Genomic DNA, 26116 nt, shown 5'->3' with positions numbered 1-26116 from the left:
GCTCCTCTTATAGAGTGGTTGATTAAATAGCACCAGAGTATCACTTTAATTTGTGCAGTTAAGTTTTGGACAGCAAGTATTTAGGGCTTTCTTAGCCCTCCTTGCTGTTTTTCCCCCTTCTTCCTCCTCTTCTGGGTACAGGAGGGTCTTTCTGACAACAATCACAAATCCAGCGACCTAAGAAAAGAAAGTTATCAATTATTGGGAAACTAAGTTTGTTACTCTCTTACCTATTTAGGCAGCCCTTCACCATTCTGTTAGGTGCCTGTCAATTTGCAGTATTTCCTTTAATGCAAACAACAAATGCTTTTAAAATTAAGCATCCTTTCTATAAAGCAGCATACACAATTCACACTCATTATGTGTAACCACTGGCTACACCAATCTTCATGGACCTCAAGAAGTGCCAGCACTCCAAGGAGGTGGTTATTAGGTAAGAGTTTTACAAACAGTGCTCAAGTTTGCCCGTCATATTTTTAGGTGAATGACTACAGTTCAAGGTTGTGAAGTTACCCAGAGCAGAAATCAATGGCAGCTGGGGAAGCATTTAACTTTTTATTGCAACAGCTGGAATCAAGGGCTGCTTTGGTAATTTTGTAGTTTTGTAGACATATAATCTATTTTGATTATATTCTTAGGTCAGCCTCAAAGTGAAATCAGCCACAGAACCTGTACAGTTGTGACAGCTAGCTCCAGTGCTTCCCAAAATGGGGCAGTACAGTGTGTTTTAAGTACTGTCCAGGGAATACTGTCACTGCCACTGAATACGTATTCATGAACTTACCATGGATGTGGAACTACATGTAAAGCAACAGTACCACCTGTTATTTTCTTTCTACTGCCCTGAGTTGGCCACATGATATGAGTGACTTGGCAATTTAAAGCTGCTGACTTGCCTGCCTACCTATGGAGGTACTTCTGTTGCAGTTTTGATGTTTAAGAATAAAAAACGAAATGAAAGGGTTTAAAGAGATATTTACAAATATTAAATTGAGACAACTATTTCATTTAGAAGCTAAAACAGCACACTTAATGTGAAAGCTGTACTCTAGCAATATGCAGCAATACAGTTTCTTTTACAGGTTTCTTCAGTGAAAAGAGGTAATTATTGTCAGTATTCTGTGGAAATGGAAAAAACATAGTTCTGAGCGAGCCTGTTTGGGTTATGCTGTAAAAGCCAATTATATTTCCTGCACAGAAAATGTGACGTTTAACTGTGCACAACCAAATATACAGAAATAAAGTTTAGTATAAAAATTGGGTCCTATAGTGTGAATGTTTTCCTATACTGTTTCTTCCTCTTACTCTTCACACTTGTTTTAAACTATTCTTTCAAAAGAATATGTATTAATTCATTAGTTCAAGTATTAATTCTGAGAATGAGCCCAGGACTTAAGAGGAAGAGGGAAGGGAACAAGTAACTCTTGCTTTATTACCTGAAGGGATAGCATCAAGCCCCACACAAAAAGTGTGATAACCACGGTCACATACATCACAGAACATCATTTCTTCTTCATGGTGAGGCTGCCCACATATAATGCAGGTTTTACACTCCATACATTGCCAAGGGTAAGTCTTAATCATAGCAACAAGCTCCGGGGTCATATCAAGGCAAGAAGGGTGGCCTAGATTAAAACCAGCATTATTATTTTTATGCCTGAAATGAAATTTAAAATTAGTTAGACTGTTTGCTTTTACCAAACATGAAGCTTAGGTCACCTCCTGGTGAGATCCCACAGTGTGAGCACAGAGAACATGAAAGAGAGATGGGGTCGTAACAAAGGACAGAAAAGGCAACTGAACTCCTGCTACATATGGAGTACACTAAATATGTCCACAAACAGATCTGGATCCTTAGGAATTGACTTAGTGGATGTAGATACTCACCACTGTTGTCACACTGGGAGCAATGTATAAGAGCTTCAGGTTTTCCTTTCTTGTTGGACTCCTTACCCTTCAGACAAATTCCACATATAGCATTTGGAATGACCTTTGGCTGGAAGGGTAGAAGAGGGCTATAAATTCATTCCGGAAGAATTTACAGATTCAACAGGAAATGTCATCTCCTTAACTATTAAAATCTATAAACTATCCGCCAGGATGTGTGAACCCTGAAACACGTGACAATCACTGACAAGCAGCAGCACTGAAAAAAATCATAGATTAAACTTACATACAATTTTCCATTTGTTATACATAGTGAGTTTTATGTCAATCCAATTGGATCAAAAGCAAGTACTTGGCTCTTCCTATTAATTAATCAGCTAACATTCTCCTTATGGTAAACTAAATGTGACAGCGTGAAAAATTTCAGGAAGTTTCTTCCAATATAGAATACTCTTTATGAACTTCTGCGTGGATTTTCTGTATATGAAGGAAATATATAGGGGTTTTTCTGCATTACATTTGTCCCTACAGATAGAAAATTAATTATAAAAATAATAAACTTGATTTTTTTCCTATGTTCAGTTTCAAATTATATGGTTAGCTATGCTGCACAGGGCTGTATTCCTTTTATCATTCCTTCTTGTATCCAGTCATAATCATTTAAGAAACAAAAGCCTTGCATTTGACTAGAGATTTTTACATTTATAATTTTTCTAAGTTATCATCTAGAGTGTGTCTGGATCCATGAGATCCATTTAAAGGGCAAGAGAAATAGTAGGCTGTTAACATGTGAAATATACATCTGCCTAGGTATTCTGTACATCAACTCCGTAGATACAACAAGAGAGTCATCCTGACGAGGCCTTGGGAAGAATTAAAGCATTCTGAATTTCAGAAACACAGCAGTAGTTACAGCGTTGGGCTTTGACTGCTGCACACTGAACTCAGTGAGAAATGTAGTCTACAATTAATGTAGACTCACTGATGTTAAACTGACTAGCACCAGTTTTTAAAAATAATGTTGCTACAAAGACCCAACTAGCAGAGGGAGCTAAAGGCTGTAAACAGCTGTCAATAAGAAGAATCCCAGTCAACTACCAACCACTCGTGGGGAGAAGAATGAGGTTTAATTTTAAAACAAATTTAAAAAGTGAAAACACAAAATAAATAAATAAATAAATAAAATTACAAAGATCTTTTGCAATACAACTTATCTTTAAGTGTGTTTATTTCCCCAGCCAGTTTTTGACAGCACCTAGCAAGGTAATTAGTATCTTGACTAATTTCTAAAATCAGGATGCATTGCTTTAAGTTTTCTGAAGTTTTCAATGTGCTTTTCATGTCAAAACATGGCTACAGCCTGCATCAAATTGTTCAGTCTAAGGAGTTTTACTCAAGAAAGCAAAATACCCCACCAAATGTTTATAGGTATCTTCCTTCAAAAGATGACAGAGGCATTCATAGACTTTTTTTTGCTTATTTATTTTAAAAAAGCAAAGTCAACCTGTTTTATACATAAATATAATAATAAACAGTAAAAGAAGTCTAACACACAAACATCTCTACAAAATAATAAATATAATGGAAGGAAAACCACGCATAAACTCTTTTACTGTTAACTATACTACGTGTCCTACATGTATACCTTTATACCCTGCTCCTCCCAACAAAAGTGGCAAATGCTTAAACCTTGTCAGCGTGGCGGCAGCATCTACCCTTCCATTGTTTAGGCTATTTTAAAATTATATTGTAATATAAGAAACCAAGCCTTTCCGGAACAGCAAGCAAACTTTTCTAATCAGACTTCTGGCTTGTTACAGATTTGTATTTTACTGCCTTTAATATACATCAGCACACTTCCCAATACTCCAGCCAAAGCGAGCTGCTTTTTGGACACATCCAAATCTTACAGGTGTGTGCAGTTCACATTCTGATACACATAACTCTCTAGGTAGACACTGCTACAGATGCATTTATTAACAATGCTTCCATCTAGACTTAGTTCACTAACCTGTATTCATTAGAAACTGTGCATATTAAGGGGGGTGAGAATCACAGCCTTTTAAGAATGAAGTTCCAACAGTATGGAAGTATTTTTACAAAAACAACAACAACAAAAATTTTAAAAACTCAAGACTATTCACATTTTAATCCAGTTCCATTCTATCACCACAAATGGCTTTTAGAAATGCTATTAAAAAATGTGTCAATTCCAAAGGGGAAGTCACAATATCCCATCTCATTAGGAGTAAATATCGATATCCCCATCTTACTGGGATAAGATACGAGAGAAAATGAATGCAGGGTCAAAATGACAACTGTGATGTGTAAGTTTTCACTTCCATGCTGCTGTGCTGCAGCTCTCAAAGTAGCTTTCCAACTACACCATTTTTATTTTACATCCTATTCTGAATGCAAAGCATTACATTTTCACATACAGTGACCCAAAACAGAAGTGTTGCAAAATAAAGATACTCAATACATTTCAGTTTTATGTGCAAAAAAATCTTTTGTACTTTTAACAGTACCCTGCGTGTGCAATTGTAGCAGTCAGTCCTGCAGCAATAGACTCACTACTTGGAACATGACAAAATGTAAAACACATGCTAATCGTTCTTTGTTAAAGAACTGACAATAAAAAAGACTCCATATAAAATACAGTATTTCTTTTACTTGAAAATAACTCAGTGGAAATGTATGGAATCCTGTAATACTCATAACGTGGCTATACATATATACGCTGATGCCATAGCAATTATCCCTCAATTTTAACTACATGTAACCAAAAGATTAGTGTCCTACAAAAATAGTCCAATATTAGAACAAAATTACAGAACAAAAGTATTATAAAGATTTCACAGGAAAAACATTTTGAGTCAGTTAAGCCTTCAGCTCAAAGTGCCTTAACATGCAGGCACATATGGTAGGTATATTGTTATCTGATGTTTTCATAGACTCACAAACAAGAATCATTCTGTCTTGCCCGTTAAAACAGCTCATGTAATTTGTCTTATTGCAGTATTTCAAACGTTCCCACAAACAAGAAAGCCAATCCTCACACCCTCCTAACACATCATCACCACCCCTGACTTAACCACAGCCGGACGGTTGATGCAGGCAATGTATGCTGACATAGTAAAGATGAGGCACTGTAACTAGACCTTGTTACTGTGATACTGACAGAATCACAGTAAGTAAGTGCTGTGGGAATCCATTCTCAAAATGCACTGCTCTATACTACTACCACTCTTGTACAATTTTAAGTTCAAATCAAAGCTCTGCTCCACCAGTCCTCTCTCTATGCACTCATAAGGCCATTAAATAGATACAACTAATCAAACACTTGGGCATCTCGCAGCTAAGTGAAGCTTCTGTAAACTAGTGGCACACAATTTCTAATGTCAAGTTAAACAAAGCTAAAGAAAAATTTCAGCCTTCATCTTTGGATTTCATGGGAATACTGAAATGCATTCTATGTCTACAACTTCTTGCAAAGTTACATATAAAAAAATATATATATGTGGTAACCACATTCTAAATCTACACAGTTCACGCATTTCTTAATAAGTTCCTGAAAACAGAAAAAGCAACTGGAGCTTGCTGTCTGTAATGAACCTGTACAGATACTGTATGTAGAGGAAATTTATCAAAGCTGTCCAATTGTTGCTGGAAATTAGCTTCTTATTGTAAGTTATAGTTTATTTACTATTAACTTGGTAAACACAGATAGTAAATATTTATAAACATAAAATGCAAGCCATCAACAGCTCACTTTTGCTGAGACAGATTCTCAGTATGTACAAACTTGTCACTGACAAAAATGTTCCCTGTTCCTTAACTATCAATAAGTAATCCTCACTGGTAAACACTCAACCCTATCTTAACTTAGTGTTTTCCCTCCTTATGGATCTATTCCTGCTCCCACTTAAGTCAATGGAAAATTCTCATTCCTCTCAGCGGAACAGGACTAGACAATTACCTGCTTTAAATGTGTTACAGTTTACTCAGATCCTCTCTCAGTATGCACAACAGTAACATATAAACAATGCATGTCAATTCCCACTTCTTCTGAAAAGTATTTTATCATAATTCTTGAAATTATTATATAGAAACACTGAAGACTGGAGTCTTAGGTTCAGCAATCACTGTGTGATAGCTGAAATGTCTTAACATCCTCACCAAGTTTCTAGTTTAGATAAAAGCATATTGCCCACAAATGTTACTACATAGTATGGACTACATAAAAAGCTATTTTCCAAGTACTATTACAGGGGTTACATAGTGTGGCCTATACAGCTGTAATAAGCTTTTTGCCTTCCATCCTATACATCATAATATTGCAGGATAAAAGGCTGTATTTAAAATTAATGTTGTAACAATATGCTCAGCCATACCGCTGCACTTTATAGGACTGATCTCTTGGTATGCTGCCATACAAAATAGGAAAAAAAGTAATGGATAGTGAGTGCTAGCTTCAAACTGGCACACACTTCTGACTGCTATGTTAAAGCAGACAGAAAAATGTTGAGTTCCAATGATAAATCCACAATGTATTTTTCTAGCGTTATTGCTATGAATCTAAGAAGTTACCCCAATAGGAGGCCACTGTACAGCTAGGGTAAAGAAAAGCCCCACACGAAATATAGGCAAAAAGGAATAAGGAAGCAAACAGATGGAGCACACAACAGGAGAACAGCTAGTGAAGTACAGCAAGCAGAAGTTCCACATTATTAAAAAAACCAAATACTTCAAGAAGAAGCTGGTGAGTAAAATTCAGTCAGGGGCTTTTTTCTTCGACCTTGTACCCAGGAACTGATTTGGGTAATACAGAACGTTTGGAACCATCTTTTCTTGGAGTAGCACTTTTGTCTCTTGTTTTTTGTCTTCCCTGAAAAGAATCCTCCTGGTTGTCTGTGGCGCAATCACCTTCAGATACATTGCCAGACGAATTGTCCTATAATAAAAATACCATAGCTATATATTTTTTTTTTGGATAGACAAACAAGTCTTTCCTATGCCCCTTAGAGTCAACTAAGGTAAGAGAAGGATATGTCATTCCTTCTGCAAAAGCATGGGGTCTAGAACACCTTTGCTCACAACATTTATAATCTGTTTTTTTCTGGTTTTAGAGACTGCATCAGCAGTCATGTTTTTGCAGTTGGTCTTGGTACCAGTGTGGGGAGCACAACAGCATAATTCTCTGAAGTGTTTTCAGTAGAAATCAGCAATAAATCAACTAAATGCAATATGCTGTTTACAACACATAAAGGGCCAGCAAAAAGTTAAAAGTGCCCCTGTCATGCATTTAAAGCATACAAGGACTGCCATGAATTAAACACGTGAAGTTTTTTTCTGCCATCCTCACCTACTGTTTTCACCAGGAGCAATCTAAGTATTTAATTTGGACTGCAGCAGAATGCCATCAATGGCAAAACACTTCCATATTTAATACAGAACCAAACAACAGAATTTATTTTGCAGTAAAAGCTTCTTTTCTTTTTTTTTTTGAGGAATAAGGAGGCAAGAAAGAGGGGAAGAGGTTCAAAGATGGTGAGAGATCAATGTAGGCATAATTAAGAGCAGCAGCACAAGACTTTTCTCAGAAAAGTGTTAATAAAGGCTTCCAAAAAGCTCCAGAAGGAAGCAGTGTGATTACTCACATTTATCACAATAAAACCCAAGAGGCCAAATAACAATGGTGCCCTACATTAAAACACACTCTGTAAAAACAATAGTAATCAGCCTGTGCCCTAGGACCTAAGATCAAAACAGACAAAACAGACACAGAGTAAAATGGTAGAGTGTAACACAAAAGCAGACTGAACTATGTGGCAACAAGAAATGGTAGGTTTCACCAGTATTTCAGGGGAAGGGTTATTTAGGTCAGACCCACTAAAACACTACAGAAGAGAAAACTGCTACCAACTCCAACAACGGAGCAGGGGGAGGTGTGAAAAAGGAGAAGTGTATTGCGGCACTCACCAGGGAGATCTGACAAATGGGAGATACTCCAAATCTGACCATGTCCCACCTCTGGTTTTTTTCTGTCCTATATGCCCCCCTCAATGACTAACTATCCAAGAACCCATGCTCCCACAGCCAAAACCACTTCACAGGAATCTGATTATCAATCTTTCACACTTCTCTACACTATTCAAACTCAGGGACATTTTTCCTTCTGCATTCTGTCACAAAAAAAATTTCTGAGCCTCTGTGAAATATCAAAAGAATAGCCTGCTTGGTCCAGTTACTTTTCTTTACCATTGATGAGAATGGAATTAAATGGAAAAGGAAACTGGGGAAAAATGGTTAAAGACCAAATGACCAACTGTAAAAAAGCTGGAGTGTGATTAAACTGAAAACTCCAGTTGACATTCAGCATGCTATGTTTCTATGATTTCGTCTCAAAAACTGCAAGCAGAAAGAGTGTATTAAACACCTCTCTCTCTTTTTGTTAACCTACAAGCTGATCTCTTCCTTTCTTCAATTATATCCTACAAAATTCAAAGAAGATAAATATTTACATGACAAAATTTAGAGTTGAACATACCCACCATCAAATATGTTCATCAATCATGCTAGAGATTGCTAAATGCACTGTGAAATTCCACTGCTGTTAAAAGTAGGGTAAACTTCTGGAAAGAGATTGTCCCCAACACATAAACTACACCAATACACCAATGGTTCAGGTGTACTCAGCTGATTTGAATCTCAGCTGGCTCTTGAGCATTTAAAGCTCTATCAAGGTAGGTATTTGAAAATTTCCCTTAAGTTTCAGCTAGCAGTTAATTTTGCATTTGCATAAGTGGAGAGAACATAAATATCTTTTAAAAGATGTATTGTAAAGTAATAAAAACACAATGCTTTTTACCTTCTTTTTGAATTGGAATTAAGTTACTGTTTCTACACTTAGTACTTGCTGCTTCCACATCACAGAAAAAAAATTTATGAGGTTATTAATGCCTTTGCTTTGGGGACAGATTCTGTGGGACTTCCAACAGCAAAATATACAACAAAAATATACCTGAACTATAATATTCATTCTCCTCAGAAATGCCAGCAACTTCCCCTTGTGAAAAGGCTATAATGAAGAGCTGCATTGGGAAGTTTCTTCAAAATTGCTTTAAACAAAACAAAACAAACAAAAGAAAATTTTTAAAAAGGAAGAAAAGGCCTGAAATGTTTATTCAATTTACTCTGAAAATGGACCAAAACCAAAGAACAATGGAGAGCAATGTTATAAAATAAACAGAAGTACTAAAAAAGGTCTTCCCTTCATTTTGCAAATGTTAAAAGATTCTAATAAACTAATTAAACTAACAAAAGTCAAGGAAAAGGATTTTTTTGTTCAAGAATACTTTCAATTTATCTCACCGAATTGCCTTTGGTTTTCCTCTTTTCATCACCTCGCCCTTCCTCTGCATCATCTGAATCTCCATCACTGTCCAGTGTAAGCAGCTCCGGATCCAAAGGAGGTTCATAAAGGGCTGTGTTTAGTGGCAAGTAACGAAGTTCATCTGGAGAGTATCTGAAGTTAAATAAATTAAATGCATTTATTCATGTGTACTTTATGCGTAAGTAATAAGTTACACATTATGCAGGGACTTAAATAACAGTCTCCTTTTTTCAGGAAGGCACATAAAAACATGCAGTTCTGAAAACAAAGGAAACACACTAATTTCTCCTCCCAAATGCGATGCCATGTATACTGCTTGTCTTCTTTGTAGAGCAGATATTCATGGAACACAATTTGTAAAGTTTTACCCAATCCATGTTACTATGCCCAACAGACCATAAACTTCTTTTATCCATGTACTGTTCCCCATAACATGTGTACAATTCTAACCCAGGGCACACAAATATGTCCAAAGCAAAGTAAACAATAGAGCTGTACAGCTGATTATTAAGAACAAAAAATGTAAGAAAACAAGAAAATGTAGTTTCAGATTAATGTACAGGTGTAATCTCACTGCTTACAGCCAGATACAGATCAACATGCATAATCCATGCTTTTTCTTTTTAACATAAAGACTAACAAAAAAAGTGGAAGTCCTCTTACTGCTCAGGACAAGCAATGTAAGGAACGGGATACTATTCTGCTGCATATTATGAAAGGTCACATCCTTCACTGAGATAGAAAAGCAGTTTCACTAGCAGCTTACAATTGCAAAATAAACACAACATGAAGTAATTTTAATTCAATTGATTTAATAAAACTGAAGTCCTTCAGGAACATCCTGTAACATGCAAATTTGGGGTGGGCTGTATGAACACTGGAAGGAGCAAGGCACATGCAAAGAGCTTCTTTACAGAAAACCAAGAACATATATCATGAATACCATCCCTACTGTACAATAAGAAGACTTCAGCAAAATCTTCAAATCTGTACAGATTTGTTCAACAGTAGCACACTGCTAGTAAAATCTTAAATTTATGTCAACAACACGTAAGTCAAGTAACACATTTTTCATGAAATGTAAAGATCATGAAATGTAAAGTTTGGAATGTCTTTCTCTCTTACTTACAAATCTAACATCAAACTTAAACCACAAGACCAAACTCTTTTTAAAAAGAGTTTCAAAAAATTCAAAATGGAACAGCAAGACTCATGATCAGAAGGCAGCATAACAACACTTTGACACAAAAACATTAATTTTAGCACATGCAGAGGCAGATGATAAATAAACAGGAGGGTGGCAGGAGTGAAATCAATGTCCCTTTTTACCATGGTAAATACCTGAGCAGGCTAAATCTCAGGCACTGCAATACATCAGCAGAGAGTGCTCTTGCAGTCAGTTTTCTTAAGCACAGCTATCACGCTATGCATCTTTGAAGACTATCAAGTGTCTAAAACTAAAATTAATTTGAAACCTTAATGCAAAGACAGTGAAATGTTTTCCACCTGCTAGATGGAGACAAAAGAGATCAGTGCAACAGAATTGGCAGCTGGAATGCTTTTAAAATACCTTTTGTAGTACTCCTGGAACTGTCCGGGTATGAGAGCCACTGGATAAGGACTAACCTTTGTTCTCTCTGTAGGCAAGACTTTGTATTTTCCTTGAGGCACCTGGATAATCTGCATTGTTTAATATAAAACAATGACACTTTTGTTTCACATACAAACAGCTGAGCCTTCTTCACCAAATACTCCTCCAAGCATTATTTTAACTTGCCAGTTTTATTGAATTGAAACAGCTGCCTGAGTTCTCCCACAAGAAATTCAATGCATTAAAATTCTAAGAGATCCCGAAACAGTATCATGGATTAAATCCAATCCCTAAGTATCTAGTGGATCGAACATAGATTAAGTAAGACCCCTTTAAACAGTACACTATGAAAAATAATATTGAAATTAAAATCTACCAATTGAAACAGTAAACATTAACCTTTGTGACTGGCATCTTTAGCAAGAATTATCACTGTTGTTCCATATTGTTTTAGAGTAGAAAGAATGTGCCATCTAATTCTGAAACCAGACTGTACTATAAAAAAAAATCCATTAATATATAAATACATAATACAACGGAAAGGAGAAGCTTACACAATGAGCCTTCCTTCTCTTAGAAGGAAATAGAAATAATTATCCACTATCTTGTCACTAACATGGTCAACAGCAAGAAAATGAAAATTTTCCATAATTGTCTGCCAAGTAACAATTTGCAGAGAAAACTTTTGCTTTACTTGCCTCTATAGAAGCAAAACAGCACTGCTTCAAAATGCCAGATAATTTTTTTTTAATCAAGCACAGAGGCATGTAACATATGCAATACAAAAATAATAAAACAAATAACAAAAAACAAGGGCATAATATTGACAAGCACACTTTTACATGTAAAATAATTTTCTTTCTTACTTCAGCTATTGTCAGGCAAAATTTTGGAGGTATTCAAAAGAAGAATTAGTCATTTATATGAATAAACAACGGTCTTAGTTTTATGCTAAGATTATCCAAATAAAGACATGATAATAAAGTAACACTGAGATTTTTAGAGCTTTCTGAGACAAGTATTTTCAAGTTTAAAAAGTCTGCAAGTTAAATATATTTAGATTATTATTTTTAGCAGTATTACCCGTTAATCACCCCCCCAAAAATAGCTACAATGGTAACAAAACCAATTGTTTTCTCTTCATTCTCTTCATTAAAACACGCAAGGAGGTGCTTCCTCCCAATTGATAAGAAATTTAAATCCACCTACATGTGTCTGTAAATCAAAATAGGCTCTTCTTTCCTCCATCCGCTCTCGGTTCAAATTGCTGTTGAATTCTGCAGCTTTCTTGGCAGCCTTTTTAATATATTCTGGAACTTTACTGGCTTCTACTTTCTGTGTGTTCTGTTGCTGCATTTGCTGGAATAAAACCAATTATATTAATTCACACACATTTCACTATCAGTTGGAGAAGAACCTTTTCTCACACTTCCATTGCAGATTTGGTTCACCTAAGTGGTAATTACTTACAGAATACTCTTTGTAATGATCTGTTATTCGTTGCCGTTCCTTCTCTTGCAGTATAACAGAATACTCAGCATGTTTGGCAGGGTATTCTTTAATCATGAGATCAATTACTTCATCACTACGCAAAGCTGTTAGACCTAAAATAAATAAAGTAATAATGATGCTATCTGGCAAAAGTAACTGCAGGTTATTTATATCTCACAATGACCAACTCAAAGGTTTTGAGCAGCTGAAGACAACAACCTGCTGTGCACAATGCTTCTCCTTCTCAAGCAGCAGCAAACTTGTGCCACTTACCTTTCAAGGCTCACTGGGAGTTTGCTTGTACCCGAGGCTCGTGTCATTTCTTAGAGCTACAGACCCCTCTCACTGACTCAATCACCTACTTAAACTCACTGGTGAGGCAGAACCTTTGTTCTAGATGGGATCTCATGTACTGTTAGTTTCAGCTCCCAGTGCAGCTGAAGTTCCATTACCCTGCAGAACCTTTACTGAAATTAAGAGGTTTACATAAAGTCTCATACAAATCAGGGAAGAATTGCTAGGAGAGCAATTCAGAGCAGCAAACTGCACAGAGACTCCTGACTCCCAATTAAAGCATTTCACGCTCAGAAGTCAGAATGCCTCAGTTTGCAGCTACAACACAGATCTCCTCCCCTGAAGGTTCCAACACAACTAATCTCCAGACATGGACAATAGCATGGAATGATTTATGTCATTACCACTGATTATAACTATAATTTTAAAAGCAGGGGTAGTTAGCACACATCTCTATTGGATAGGTGAGGCAGAACATAACATTTTACCTCTATATATAAAAATTAGATATAGTTCTCTTATGCATAGTTAAGTTAAAAAATAGCTCACAGGTGAGAAATAAAGGTGGTATACTAAAGATTGTTAGCATATAAAATGACATTACATTTTCACAGACCTTTGATACACAGAAAAAACCCCATGGCACCATAATTTAAACTCTACATGTCCAAATCACATATATCAGAAGAGAAGGAAAAAAGACCTTTCAATAAAAGCCTCAGAAATTAGATCAATCCATTTCAAGTATATTCAATTGCCTTAAAATACACTCTTCTAATTTCTAACATAGAAGCTGAACCATTTAAGATACACTGATGTCTGTAAGCCTCCAATGCAACGCAGCAAAATAAGACTAACGTATATATGAAGACACTCTGTACCTATATATGCAATATATACCACCATGCATGTATGTATAAACAAAGTGTATGTATGAGACCACACTACTATGGTGGTCTCTTTTCTAAGAGAAAAAGATTCTAAGTTAATTTAGAATATAGAAAAATCCCCTCTAAATAATTGTAATAGATCCAAAATATATTTGCTAATAATGAATCTGGAATTCTGATACAACATGGTCAATTTACTAAGCCAAAAATAAACCAGTTTTAATTTCAAAATTTATGTCTCCAGTTGAGAGGGATGCATTCTTCTCTACCAAACTGAACCCCTTTTTCAGAGTGCCATACTTTTTACATTGTAATAAGAAGTCTAACAATTTGTTTTCTTACCTAGTGTGCATTGAGTCTCTGTGATAACATTTAGTTCTCTGAGGTAGAGTTTCTCCTTGTGAGATAAATCTCGCCTTTCTAAATCTCAAAGAAACAAAACAAACAAAAAAAAAAGAAATAAAAATGGGTGCAGTAACTGAAACTCCCCCATAAACACTGTCAAAGTACTTCAACAATTTTGTTTCCAGGCAGCTAGAGACTGTATTACACTGCTATTTCAAGAAACATGACAACTTCATAAATTCATTTTAAATTTAACACACAATGTAGGGACATGATAAATTTTCTTGACTTATAGTAGGTTAGACACCCTCTACAGTTATGACTTACATAAAAACTAAAGAAACCTGATGTATAAGTTCAGATACAGAAAATTTTACCAAGCACTGAAAGTGCAGTATTTTTTCTTCTACCATAACTTTTAAAAATAAATTCCCCAACAAAGAGCCAGATTTGACAATTCTAGATAATGGAGGCTCAAATACCAGAACCTCCACAAACATATTTTTAAATATTTTTCCACAGTGTAGGAATGTTGCCACAATTCAGGAAACAGAATGCAGAGATCCAGTTATAGTAAGAAATCATCAACAAATCATTAAAAATGAAATTGACACCAGTTTTCAAACAGCGCTTGTTGATCTAAGCCTCAAATCAGACTCGTTTGAAAATTTTCAAATACCACAAAATTTTATATTACTTTGAAAACCAGTGGATACATTATATTTCCAGTAATGAAAATATGAAGTACAAGTATAATTAATCCAGGTCTACTTTTCCTGGGTCTTTTTTTAACCATTAACTCATCCTATAACCAAAGAAGCAGAGACTACATGCAAACTGTTTAAGAATTCAAATTTTTAGAAGAAAGACTTTAAAAATAAATACCTGGATATTTTCTTTTAAAGGAAGTTACACCCAAATATTCACTGACTTGTTCCTGAAGCATATAGTATTCTCCTGTTTCATCAGGTGGCCATTTGTATTCTATCAAATTTTCAGCAGGAAAATAACTGTACCTAAACATAAGAACAATGTTACAACAAATCACAACAATCCTTAACAATACTACTTACCTCTCCAGAAATTCAGTAATTCCCATTTATATGCCAATGAACAGTAACTACAAAGTGGGACAAGCACTTTAAAACACTGCATCCTGTTAACCCATTTCAAAAGTCACTTTGCTGTACCCAAGTTCACATATATTTCTCTAAATCTCCATTTATCAGCATGCTAAGGGACAGAATCTGAAGAAACTGATATCCATCATAATGGAGAGGACACCAGGAAAAGCAACTACTACAGAGTCAAAATTCATTCAAGTATGCAATGTCTTAAAAACATGCAAACTGTGCTTCTGATTGTAAATCAGATGCAACACTTCTTGTGGCACTCTAAAATAAAATGCCTCAAAATATGCTGGGAGGAATAGATATCCAGCTATTTATAGGACATCACCTCAATTTGTAAAGATGTATGAAGAATACACAAATAATGACTAAAGAGCTAATACTCAAGCATGCTGAACAATAAAGTCAGACTTACAATAAAAAGTGGGAATTGTAAAAAGCAGCATTACCCAAGGTCTTGACTGGAAGTTTCACAGCTTCGTGAACTGTCCCCTGAGCCCATACGCCGCCTTTTGGATGGCTGGCTGCCATCATTGGAATTTTCTTCTGTGTCATCCTGAGATGAAAATAAATATTAAAAAAAACTAAGACTACTCCAAAGATAATGTAAAACACCAAAAACGTTGCAAGGCAATCCACAATTTAAATATACTTGAACTGGTAAGCCATTCTATGACAGTCTTAAACAACTCACAGGACAGTCTACATAACAAACTATTCTTTGTTATAAACCATCTGCATGACACGAGGTAGCCCGGTAGGAGAACTGGACGGCTTCTCACCTGTGGCACAGGTAGAGTTCTGAATAGACAGAGCTGTAGCTCTGACCACCAAGTTCATATTTCCTGATGTAAACTACCTCTGGCACTTGACCAGACTAGCACTCCACACCAAAAGCAAGTGCAAAACAAAAACCCCAACTCCTTGCTGAGAGCTGATCCTTACAAAATCAGGGAAAACATTACTGAAAGCAACACAGGAGTTTACAGGTACAGAGTTAAAATAAAAGGAACTGTATACAGTTTACAAAAAAATATCATTGCAAGCAAGTAGCAAAGACTTGAGATGAAAAGATTTACAGAGGAAAAAACCCAACAACAGATACAGAAGAGAACAAGAATGTCCCCCTTACAGGGGACATTCAGACAGGTGTCACAATTCAGATCTCATGTGATCAATACAACAACAGGGAATAAAAATGAAGAGGAGGAAAAAAAGACCCAAGCAAAACAAAGAGTTCTGTGAAATCTAGAAGACTGACTCAGTTCATGTTGTGTTTTTCACTGCTCTGTTGTCCCATAATGCTGTGCAACTCCAACCTGAAACATCAGCCATATCAAAGCATTTAGTGACCAACCCTGTCTGATCATAACTGAGATAAAGACAGCAGAAATCTTCAGGTGAATTGCCTGCTGTGACCAGTAGGTGAGTCAAGAATAAAACAGTTCCTTAAGTAATTGAATTTCTAAAGTGGAGCAGAATGACAGAATCAATTTCCTAACTTCTGTGAAAAGTTTAAGCAAGAGGAATTAACCTGTCAGAAATAAATGGATCAAGCCCAACTATACTTATTTATTTAGAAATGACAACACTGATAATTAGGTCTGCCTTTGCTAATGTCTTTCACTCTAGTATGTTTTACTTAACATATGACTTGGAATGTCAATTTAAAAATATTCCAGTAAAAAAGAATACATTACTTTTACTAAGCAACATTTCACAATGTTATAATCAAGACAGGCCATAGACAAAAAGCATTAGTCTCCTGGATTTTTGGCTTATTTCTCATTTTCTGCAACTTTTTACAAATATTCTTCTTCCTCTTTAAGGAGCAAAAACATCTTTCACAGTTATAAAAACTGAAAAGCAAATTTTAATGGAACTGGGTTTTCTTAGTGCAGTCATCATTAAAAAAGCAATATGCAGCATCTCCACTCACATTAGCAGTAATGCCATTTCTTAGTATCACTGAGAATACCCTGTGTGAACTCCAACGAATGAAGCAGCAGCCCCCAGTCAAACCAACATTGCATTAGAATATTTTGTGACACAGCTGTCTCATCAGCAGCTCACTTCTACTTCCCACAAGAATATTAATGCACTCCAAATCTTTTTAACTGCTAGACAAAGACCTCAAAAGGGCCAAAGCAACCCGCGTTATACCAAAACTTCCAAGAGAATTCAAAACGTCATTACAAGACAGATCTCAACCTGAGAGTTTGGTGGAAGTGCCTGATAATGAGTTTCTCATTTCTCTTAGTAATTTTTCATTGATTATATCCGGTACTGTTACAAAGTATCATTGTCCATAACACAGAGAGATCAGTTCTCTCCATTTCCATACTTGCTTATTTGCTTAAAATTTCACGAAATTCAATCACACAAGTAGAGTTTGTTGCAGACGACTTAGTACATAAAGTGAAAACATCTGCAATCTAAAGGCACAATACTGCTCAACCAGCTTTACTGCTGAACAACAGAAAAAAGGGATAGCTCTGTGGCTCTTTTTACATGAAAAAATCAAGCACTGTCCAAAAAAGCCCCTTTCTCCCTGAAAACGCATGTTTCTGTAAAAAGCTTGTTAGTCCTTACGAAACATGGTGACGTTACAAACTTCTGGTACGTCTGTCACTGCAAGATCGACGTAACGCCGCTTCAATAAGCGATCGAGAAGCCTAAACAGCTCGAGATGTGTTTCAAAGGGCGACTGCCGATCCGCGCCGGGAGTCTTTGGCGCCACAAGTGCCCGCGGTGCCGGGGATGCGCGGGAGCGGCCGGCAGGGCCAAGGCGGAACTGCCGCGGCCCGACCCAAACTTTCCCGGCTGCGGCGCTGCCGCGGCGAGCACTCAGCTGCCGCGCCGCCCCTGGCAACACGCCGAGGGACTTTTGGGAAGGAGGACGGCCCCGGGCACCCGGCCCCAGACCCGCGTTCAAAGTTCGGCCCGGGGCGCGGAAGGCCGCCCGCCGCCGCCCGGCACCCCCAACGGGCGTGAGGTGAGCCCGGGGCGGGCGGGTCGGGTGAGAGGCGCGGGTCGGGGCGCCCAGGCGCGGGGGCCGCGCGAGGCCTCCCGCCGAGGCGGCTGTTGCGCCGCAGCTCCGCGGCCGCCGCCACCCGCTCTCACCTTGAGGGACTGCGCGCCGGGCGTGGCCGGGTCGCTGTCGCAGAGGCGCGGGGACAGCACGGCCGCCATGGCCGCCGCCGGCTGGGCCAACAGGAGCGACGCCGCCGCCGCCGCGCGACCGGGCCTCGCGCCGCGCCCGCCGGCCCCGCCCCCCCGCGCCCTGCGGGGAGCGGCAGCGGCCCCTAGCGGCCAGCGCGGGCACGGGCGCGGCGGCTCCTGCTCCGCCCCCCTCCGGGCAGCCCGCGGCGACCCCGGCCCGCGCCGCCGGACCGGCACCCGCACCGACCCGGCGCCGCCCCGCGGGACCGGCGCGGGGGATCCGTCGCCGCCGGTGCTGCCGCCGCCGCCGCGCCCTTCTCCTCCTCCTGCCGCCGTCGCTCGGGCGGCCGCGCGGCCCGGCCGCGAGCGCGGAGCCGAGCCGCCGCGGTAGCGCTTGGGCAGCAGCGCGGGACGGAGGGGCAGCATCCCCCCGGCGCGGTGGTCAGCGCCGAGCGCGGGAGCCGGCACCCAGCAGGGCCGGGCTGCTCCGCTCCGCCAGCAGGCTCCCGTCTCCGGGAACGTCAGCCGGGGACGAGCTACGTTTGTGAACCATCAGCCCCCGCAGGAGGGGGGTTCGGGGGGCGGGGGGCGCACTCGGAGGAGCCGCTACGAGCGCGCTCGCCCCTGCGACGGAGGGAGGGCGCGTGCGGCCGCTCCCCGCCGCTGCGCGGTCGCGCCGAGCCCGCTGCGCGCCGCGGCCGCGCCGCCTCCCGGTGCCGGTAGCGGTCCCGCCGGTACGGGCGGGCGGAGCTGAGGCGCAGCCCTCCCTGCCCGCCACGGGAACGACCCTCATCCCGGGGACCGGGGCGGCGCGCGCGCCCGCCCGCACGCAGGCGGGCCCCGTGGGCGCGCACGGCCCCGCGCCGGCGAACAAAGCGCACGGCCGCGCCCCAGCCACGGCGCCGCCCCCGGCCGGGGGCTCCGCCGGCCTCGCGTGTGCGCCCACCCGCGGCCCGGGCTGCTCACCGCCCCTCGAGGTTTGCCCGGCCGCGGCTGCAAAGGCGCTCAGACCCAAGCCGGCCACGGGGCGTTGGGAAGCATCCCGCCCCGTCCGCGTTTGTTTTCAGCTCCCAACAATAGAACGGACGTGGCAAAGGCAACAGCGCTAGATTTCCACGCACGGCCGATCCAAAAGCTGATGTCTACACACCTCACAGATCTGCGAGTCTCATTTAAAAAAATACAATCGGTGCTGCCCTTGCCAGTTATCCACCAATTCTCAATAGCCTTGAGATTGATTCCATCGTCCTCCTGCCACTGCCACCAGAAGCCCCCAGACCAAAGTGACCTAACTCGCTCAATTCAGTATTTGCCCACCAACCAAAGGTTACGACCCGGGGAACCTAATAGCTGAGCTTACACTTCATTCAAGGCAAACGGCTGGAAACGTGCACAAGTTTCTAGGACTGCAAAACACAGCTTCCCTCCCAGCCAAGTTTCTAGGTAGACCAGCATTTTACCACAGATACCAACTATGAAAACAAAAAATGAACACTGCTTTTCCTACAAAAGGCATGCTTTTACGAAAACTGATACCTGCAACTGCATATAAGCATTGGTGAACAGTCCCAGACACTCAAGAGACAAGCAACATTCAGAATTTTGCAATGTTTGGCCTCTCACCAGCTGCTCCCACTTCCACAGCAGAGCATTACAACAGATGAAGCCCATATGTACTCAACCATAAACATTTCCAAAGCAGTTTTGTTTGGTTTTTTTTTTAAACAGAGCAAAAACGAGCAAAATTATCTCTACTGTACGTCAGTTTCAATGTGCCAACACCAATAGGACAAATATGAATACTAAAATAATTATATTTTGAAAAATTTCAAATATACCATGTATTGTGATGCACAAATGCAGCTGACTTTCAGAGTTTTAGTCGTAATAACAAGCCATTACCAAAGCCAGTGCAATAAATGTATCAGTTTCACATTTAGCTGAAACCCAAGTGTCTCTTTGAGCATCCCAGAGGCATCTGCTGGCAACCTAAAGGGATAAAAGAGAAAAAATTACAAGTGAACCTATATACCCAGCATTATCTAAATGCTAATTAATCATATTAGGAGAGTTACAACTATCAACAACAATGCAAAAGTTGAATAAAATTAAGAATTCCTATTCAATGTTAAATACGTTTTCTTGCTTCACAGTAAAGCTCCCGCACGGAGAGATCCAAAAGCTCTGCACCAAACCCCCAATTCTCTGTTGTGTTCACTTGTTACAATTTAACATACAGTAAGAGCACCCCTTCAAAAGCAACTGAATATCAGTGTGAATAGACATCAGTTTTGTGAACACTTACAACCAAGAAATTACATCCCCCACTCTTCCACCTCCAGCTTACTACAGCCTACTTGTAAATTTATTGGGCTCTCAGCCTTTTTGGTAAAATTGTTTTCAAAACTAAACTGTATGAATTGATGGCTGGAATAAACATATTCCTTGGGAGAAAAAAGTTAACTTGGGCCACTTCACTAATCTGTTTGCACCTACAGCTTCTCAGTCAAAGCACCTCTTAAGAGGCAGCATGCTGTGGGATGGCACCAGAAAAGCAGGTAGATGCAAAAACTGGATTTGGTACTGAAGGTGAACCCTTCAAATATTTTAGGTAACTCACTAAACACAGGTTGGTTCCAATCAGGTTTTAAGAACTGATGGTGAACACTGCAAAGCAGAAGTGTTCTTTGGCACTCTACTAGACAAATAAAAGCATTCTGAATGCCAATGGGAGCTCCAAGGTAGGTGGAATACTAAATTTATATACCAACACAGCACAATCTAGAATCCTTTTAATTTTAGGTGTTCCAAGTTCAGATGACTGATGTTAATTTGAAGTCCCAGGAGCATGTCTGGTGGCAGCTGGAGTTACCATCCACCCTTCAGTTCCCTGGCACCCTTCTCTTCCATGACACCTCACACTACAACTGCATAGCATCTTGCGTGGAATGCAAGAATCCAAATGGAGATCCAAGTACACCGGACAAAGAAAAACAAAATTCACTGAACTCATGGAATTGTACTGGCACAGCAGGCAGCAGAAACAAGTGGGTGACAGGTATGTGCAGCTGGGGCTGTTTACCACTTACTGAACACATGAAGACAGCAACCCTCAGACAATTAGGCAGAATCACAGCAGCACCTTGAATTGTCACCTGGGACACTACTAACCATAAAGAATATAAAAGCTTCAGGACCACCTGAAACAAGTTAAGCTGCTGAAAGTGAAAGAACATCTAGGAGATAACACACAGTTTTAAAATATGTTTTTAATTTTCAAAAGGTGTAACAAATAATATGTTTGCTTACAATCATTGCCTGATTTGCCTTTTCGACAATTAGCACTGATACCACATACTTATAACGGTCATAGTTCAATTCCTTCACAGCATTTAATATTTCTTCTGAGATTGAGGCACACAAGAAGGCACTAGAAGCTCCATCGTATGTGGCGTATTGTAGTTTATTCTATTAAAAACAATTTTGAAAGATCTTAGTTTTCATCCTAGTAGTCTTTTGCAAAAAACACCCTTTACAGTCATTTTCATTACAAGAACATGAGAAGAACTAGTGAGTTGAATAGTCAGTACAGATGATGGTCTCAAACAGCAAAGGATGCACTACTTTTACTCTGAAATGTTTTATCTGTTTTTTTAAAGGTGACACACATGCCCAGCCAATCTCCATTTAACAATCAGGAGAGTACTCTTCATTATTTGGGCTCAGTTCACTGGAAAACAAATATCTGTTCCAAATACCCAAGATATGTCTTCCAGACAGCAGAATTAAAAAGATCCAGTTATAACTGTTCAAAATACCACTAATACCTGTGGATTATCTCAACAAATTGTTTTCTATTTGCTCAATTTGTGTACGTACCAATCTGACTGTCAAGGATACCAAGTAATTTTATGCAGGTCCTGTGATATTAGCAGAATTAACAGAAATCCACAAATTTGACGTCATGATCCTTTGCTAACTGGACATTTTGTGGATTATGATACTTTGAACTGTGCTGTAGCTCAATTTGATTTTAAAAAATGCAAAAGTTTATGAAGCTTCAGCTCCACCTAAACAGCACACACTCAGCAGTGACCTCACAGAGGCCCTTCTGCACTTTGCAAAACAGAACACATTCACATTACATCCATGTGCCAGAACTCAAAAGAGTGCAGAGATTTATGTGTGTTTAAGTGTATGCAATATTCACTGTTCTGTAAATACTTCTGCAAGACAATCTGCTCTTGCAATGAGACAAGTAATTTAAATAGTACTCTACCGTCAGTATCGCTTGAGCTTTGTCTTGTAGTAAGTCAGCCTGAACTTTAGTGCGTGGCTCCAGTCTGTACGTGTTACGGCTTTTTGACTTTGCCTTTCCTTCTGTTGGAGCCGAGCCTGAAGCATCCTGTGGTTTTTTAACTTTTGACTGTACAAAATAATAAGAAAAAATCCACATCACATGTCAATATTTTAAAGATTCTAAATAATACTTAATGGTGTACAGATAAGAGAAAAAAATCCCCAACAATTAGTCTAGGAATATGTTAAAAACCACAGAAAGCTAGAAGCTGGTTATCATCTTCTGGCTGTTTTAACTACTGTTTTGCCTGGAACAGGAGAAGTGGTTGACTTTGACTCAATTTTAAATTCTTTTCCAGCAAAACCCAACTGAACTTTGCATTTAAACTCATCCATCAGATACAGCATATTACCACCCTGAATCTGCTCCCTTTTCCTAGGAAAAATACACAGATATAAATGTACCCATCCAAGACTGTTAGCCACAAGTTCAAGTTTCTCATTCAAATAGCCTACACAATACCCAAAATACAGACTTGGTTCATTTACTACTTCATTTTGCTTGTCCTTATTCCTTGTTACTAAAATAGTAGCTTATGTAATGATGATTTAACTTGCTCATTAAAAAAAAAAGGAAGGAAAAAGTAAGCTCCAGTGTGCAAAGCTTTGTAATTTTGCTTGGAACTGAAAACAAGATCTCTGAAGATCACGTTTTCTCCCCATCCAGCTATGTACTCTATATCTTCAAGACACATAACAAAACCTGTCCCTCTATGAATGCAAGAAGTAAGTCTGATGTTGCAAAAAAATGTCACCTGCTGTCCACCATGGTGGCTTAAAACAGAACAGTAAAATAGTAACAAAGACGGAGACAGAAAAGCACACAAGGAACAATGAGATCGTAACAAATGCCACAGGCAATGGTCTTCCATACCAGCTACTTCCTAACAAATCACTTCCAAGTTTCACTGACTCTTCAGTCTCAGCTCCACTTCCTGACTACTGCTAGAACCCAACATTGAGAGAAAATCATCAGTTCTTACCAGGAGAGCAGAAAAGAACTCAAAGGTGAAATAACATCACAATGCAAGGCTTATGCTACTAAGAAGTACTGAAAAAAGTCACTTATGGATAATGTAAAAGTCTAATGAGAATTATTTTAGAAGATGCGCTACTCAAGGGCTCAGAACTCTTTCCATCTGAGGAGTTTTAAGAATGAGGGAAGAAAAGCAGTTTCTTCTCTATGAAATTGCTTGCACATGCATTCTGTCAACAACTGTGGACATCACCTAAAAGTTTCCTCTAGTTCCTTAAAAGCAGTGATGTTGGCAGCCTTAGTGCAAATTGCCTGCTGGTGTTTGCTGAACTCTGAATAGCATTCACTCTAAAAACCCAAGGACCAAACACATTTGCACTCAGCCTGTGGACACTCATTATCGACTAACTGCAAGCTCAGATCTCAAAAGACTAAAAAAAAAAAAGACTAAAGCCCTGACATGCTCATCACACATCACCTAACAGAAGAAAAACCACCTCAAGTCTTGCAGCTGAGGTCTTCAAATGAGCATCCCCATCCATGTGAGTAACAATGAACTTGTGAAAAAGGGTGCAGTCCAAACAGTGATTCTTTGCTGACGTGGTTCAGCTTGAGGCATATTACTTTCAACCTCTATCACCAATGCTGGAAGAAAATTCATGTCTATAGCACCCAACTTCTAACAATGGTGATATTTGAAAGTTTACCTGCTATTATTAGTGACAGAAGCTTTCATAATCACTTGCAAAAAGGCATTGCATTTACTAGTGAGGCAACCAAAAACCTCGATTTCTCTACAGATATGGCTAGTAAATAAACCTTCTTCTGTATATCACTGTATAAAATACACAGTAAACCCCGAAGTTTTAGCACAATGTGGCAATTATGTTTCTGTAAAATATTTGCACCCTGAATAAAACGCTCAGGAGTTCAAGAACTGAACACTTGACCAAAAAACGCCTGTTCTTAGGCTATTCAACTCGAGTACATTGGCTTAACTTTGGACATACAGAAGGAAGATTGCTAATAGAAGAAAAAAAAAAAAGCTTTTGCTATTTACATGAAATACTGTTTGTTAGTAATTCCATTTTAACAATCAATAGGTTTTAGTTGTTAAAACAAACAGGAAAGAGTTCTTGTTTATTCTTTCAGAAGAAGGTACGGGTTCTAGGTCAGAGCAGCACACCGAGTTGGACGGAGTGCCCCACCAAAGACAGGACGCCCCTTCTCGTTACCAGCACAGCAGCTCGGGCTCGCAGCGCCTGAGGCAGCACCCAGCCGCAGGGCATGAGCCAACATCACACCTGACCAAGCAGAAAGAGCGGAGCGATCCCAAACCGGGCACGAACCGAGAGGGAACACCATTCCTCATACCAATTTTCACAAGATCACACGCGCCTTTCATCCCACCTTCTCCCCGCTCCATCCTTCCCTACCAACTGAAGCGCCGCAGGCCCGGACCAGCACCCCCGCCTCAGTCGGGCATCGCACCACACCCCCCCCGCGCCCAGGCCGCTGTCCCCGCTCCCGGCGGGGCGGCAGCCCGGCCAGCTCAGCCCCCGGAGCCGCCCCTCGCCCTGGCGGCCGCTCACCATGTCTTTATCCTGGCGCTTTTTCCCTGCGTCCTCGGCTGCGGCGGTCCCGCTGGGCGGCGTGCGGCGGCCCGGGCCCTGCCCGCGAGCCGGCCGTGACGCGGCGCGCGCGGGCAGCGGTAACGGAGCCGGCGGCGGCCATGGCGGAGCGGGGCCCCGGGCCGGGCCCCGGGAAAGGGCGGGGAGGGGAGGGGAGGGGACAGCCCAGCCCAGTCCTGCCCTGCCCTGCCCTGCCCCGCTTCTGCCAGTGCCAGCCCGCGCTCCCTGCAAAGGTCAGCGCCTCGCCCCGTGCCTGGCCCGTTTTGCAGAAGTGCTGGCATTAAAGGGTAGCAGCGGTCATGCAGGTTTTGCTCTGGCCTTCTGTCTTTGACAGAGAAACGGCGAACGGGAAGAGACACAAATTAAGATGGACTGAATGATACGTCTTCGGAACATTGTAGATTTTTAAATTTCTTTTTCTTTAAATAGCAGGTAGGTACTCCAGATGGCAGCTAATAGTGGTTTCCAATGGGAGCTGTTACCCTTGCTTAGTGCTGACAGCTATGTAAATATTTCTTTTCTCCTTGAAGCCATGGATTCAGAAATTACATATGTGAGGGTAAATTCTGCCACCTAATTAGAGAGGAAAAAATGTTTTTAATTTAACTTTAATGGCATATTTTTCATTATTATTAGTTGTGGTACTTCATTATCAAACAATTTCTTGTCTATCTAATGAATGAAGAAGTGTGACTTTTTTAACTAAATCAGAGGCATTTTCATCCTTGTTAACATGGCACAGTTTTATCTGTGCAATTTTTAAAATTTAAATGTGTGCTTCTGAATCAGTCCATTTTTCTGTTTAGACTAATGTGAAAATAGCATGAATGCCTAAATTGCACTAACATTGCTACAGAATTCACGTGTTCTTCCCCTGCCTCCCTCCAAGGATCTTGCTGGTTTTAAGGACTGATGCTCTTGGTTTACTTGAAGTAGCATCAGTTTCTCTGCAAGCTCAGATTAG

General features: G+C 40.1%; 2 protein-coding genes across 10 annotated transcripts in view; one reads left to right on the top strand and one right to left on the bottom strand.

The window, feature by feature from the left end:
• Window positions 1-57: 57 nt before the first annotated feature.
• Window positions 58-25168, bottom strand: PHF10 (PHD finger protein 10). 8 transcript variants are annotated; one of them, XM_064708589.1, is made up of 12 exons: window positions 25114-25168; window positions 20025-20175; window positions 15474-15580; window positions 14780-14910; window positions 13892-13975; window positions 12345-12478; window positions 12084-12233; window positions 10854-10963; window positions 9262-9415; window positions 1888-1996; window positions 1437-1625; window positions 58-177 (listed from the first exon to the last, which is right to left on the bottom strand). In XM_064708589.1, exons 2-12 carry the CDS (start codon window positions 20025-20027, stop codon window positions 92-94), a joined length of 1257 nt encoding a protein of 418 aa, XP_064564659.1. In that variant the 5' UTR covers window positions 20028-20175; window positions 25114-25168; the 3' UTR covers window positions 58-91. The 8 variants fall into 8 exon arrangements, with proteins under 8 accessions (XP_064564659.1, XP_064564658.1, XP_064564660.1 ...); XM_064708588.1 differs by lacking the exon at window positions 25114-25168 and adding an exon at window positions 22466-22502; XM_064708590.1 differs by lacking the exons at window positions 20025-20175; window positions 25114-25168 and adding exons at window positions 6686-6841; window positions 18148-18276.
• ERMARD (ER membrane associated RNA degradation) overlaps window positions 17714-26116 on the top strand; it is a 24330-nt gene continuing 15927 nt past the window's right edge. For both annotated transcript variants that reach the window (XM_064708582.1, XM_064708581.1), the window contains exon 1: window positions 17714-18019. In XM_064708582.1, the coding sequence (XP_064564652.1) occupies window positions 17714-18019 (306 nt within the window). The remainder of the gene's footprint in view (window positions 18020-26116) is intronic.

Source organism: Zonotrichia leucophrys, chromosome 3 (assembly GCF_028769735.1).
Source record: "Zonotrichia leucophrys gambelii isolate GWCS_2022_RI chromosome 3, RI_Zleu_2.0, whole genome shotgun sequence".
Lineage (NCBI taxonomy): Eukaryota > Metazoa > Chordata > Aves > Passeriformes > Passerellidae > Zonotrichia > Zonotrichia leucophrys.
Note: the sequence above shows the minus strand (reverse complement) of the source record. Positions and strands in the feature narration are given on the sequence as shown.

Coding starts and splice junctions, on each gene's coding strand:
- PHF10 (XM_064708583.1), bottom strand. CDS start 18,612: ATGCTGCCCCTCCGTCCCGCGCTGCTGCCCAAGCGCTACCGCGGCGGC. Junction 15,581..18,147: donor CCGGCGCGCAGTCCCTCAAG/GTGAGAGCGGGT, acceptor TTTTCATCTCAG/GATGACACAGAAGAAAATTC. Junction 1,626..1,887: donor CTCCCAGTGTGACAACAGTG/GTGAGTATCTAC, acceptor GTTTTAATCTAG/GCCACCCTTCTTGCCTTGAT.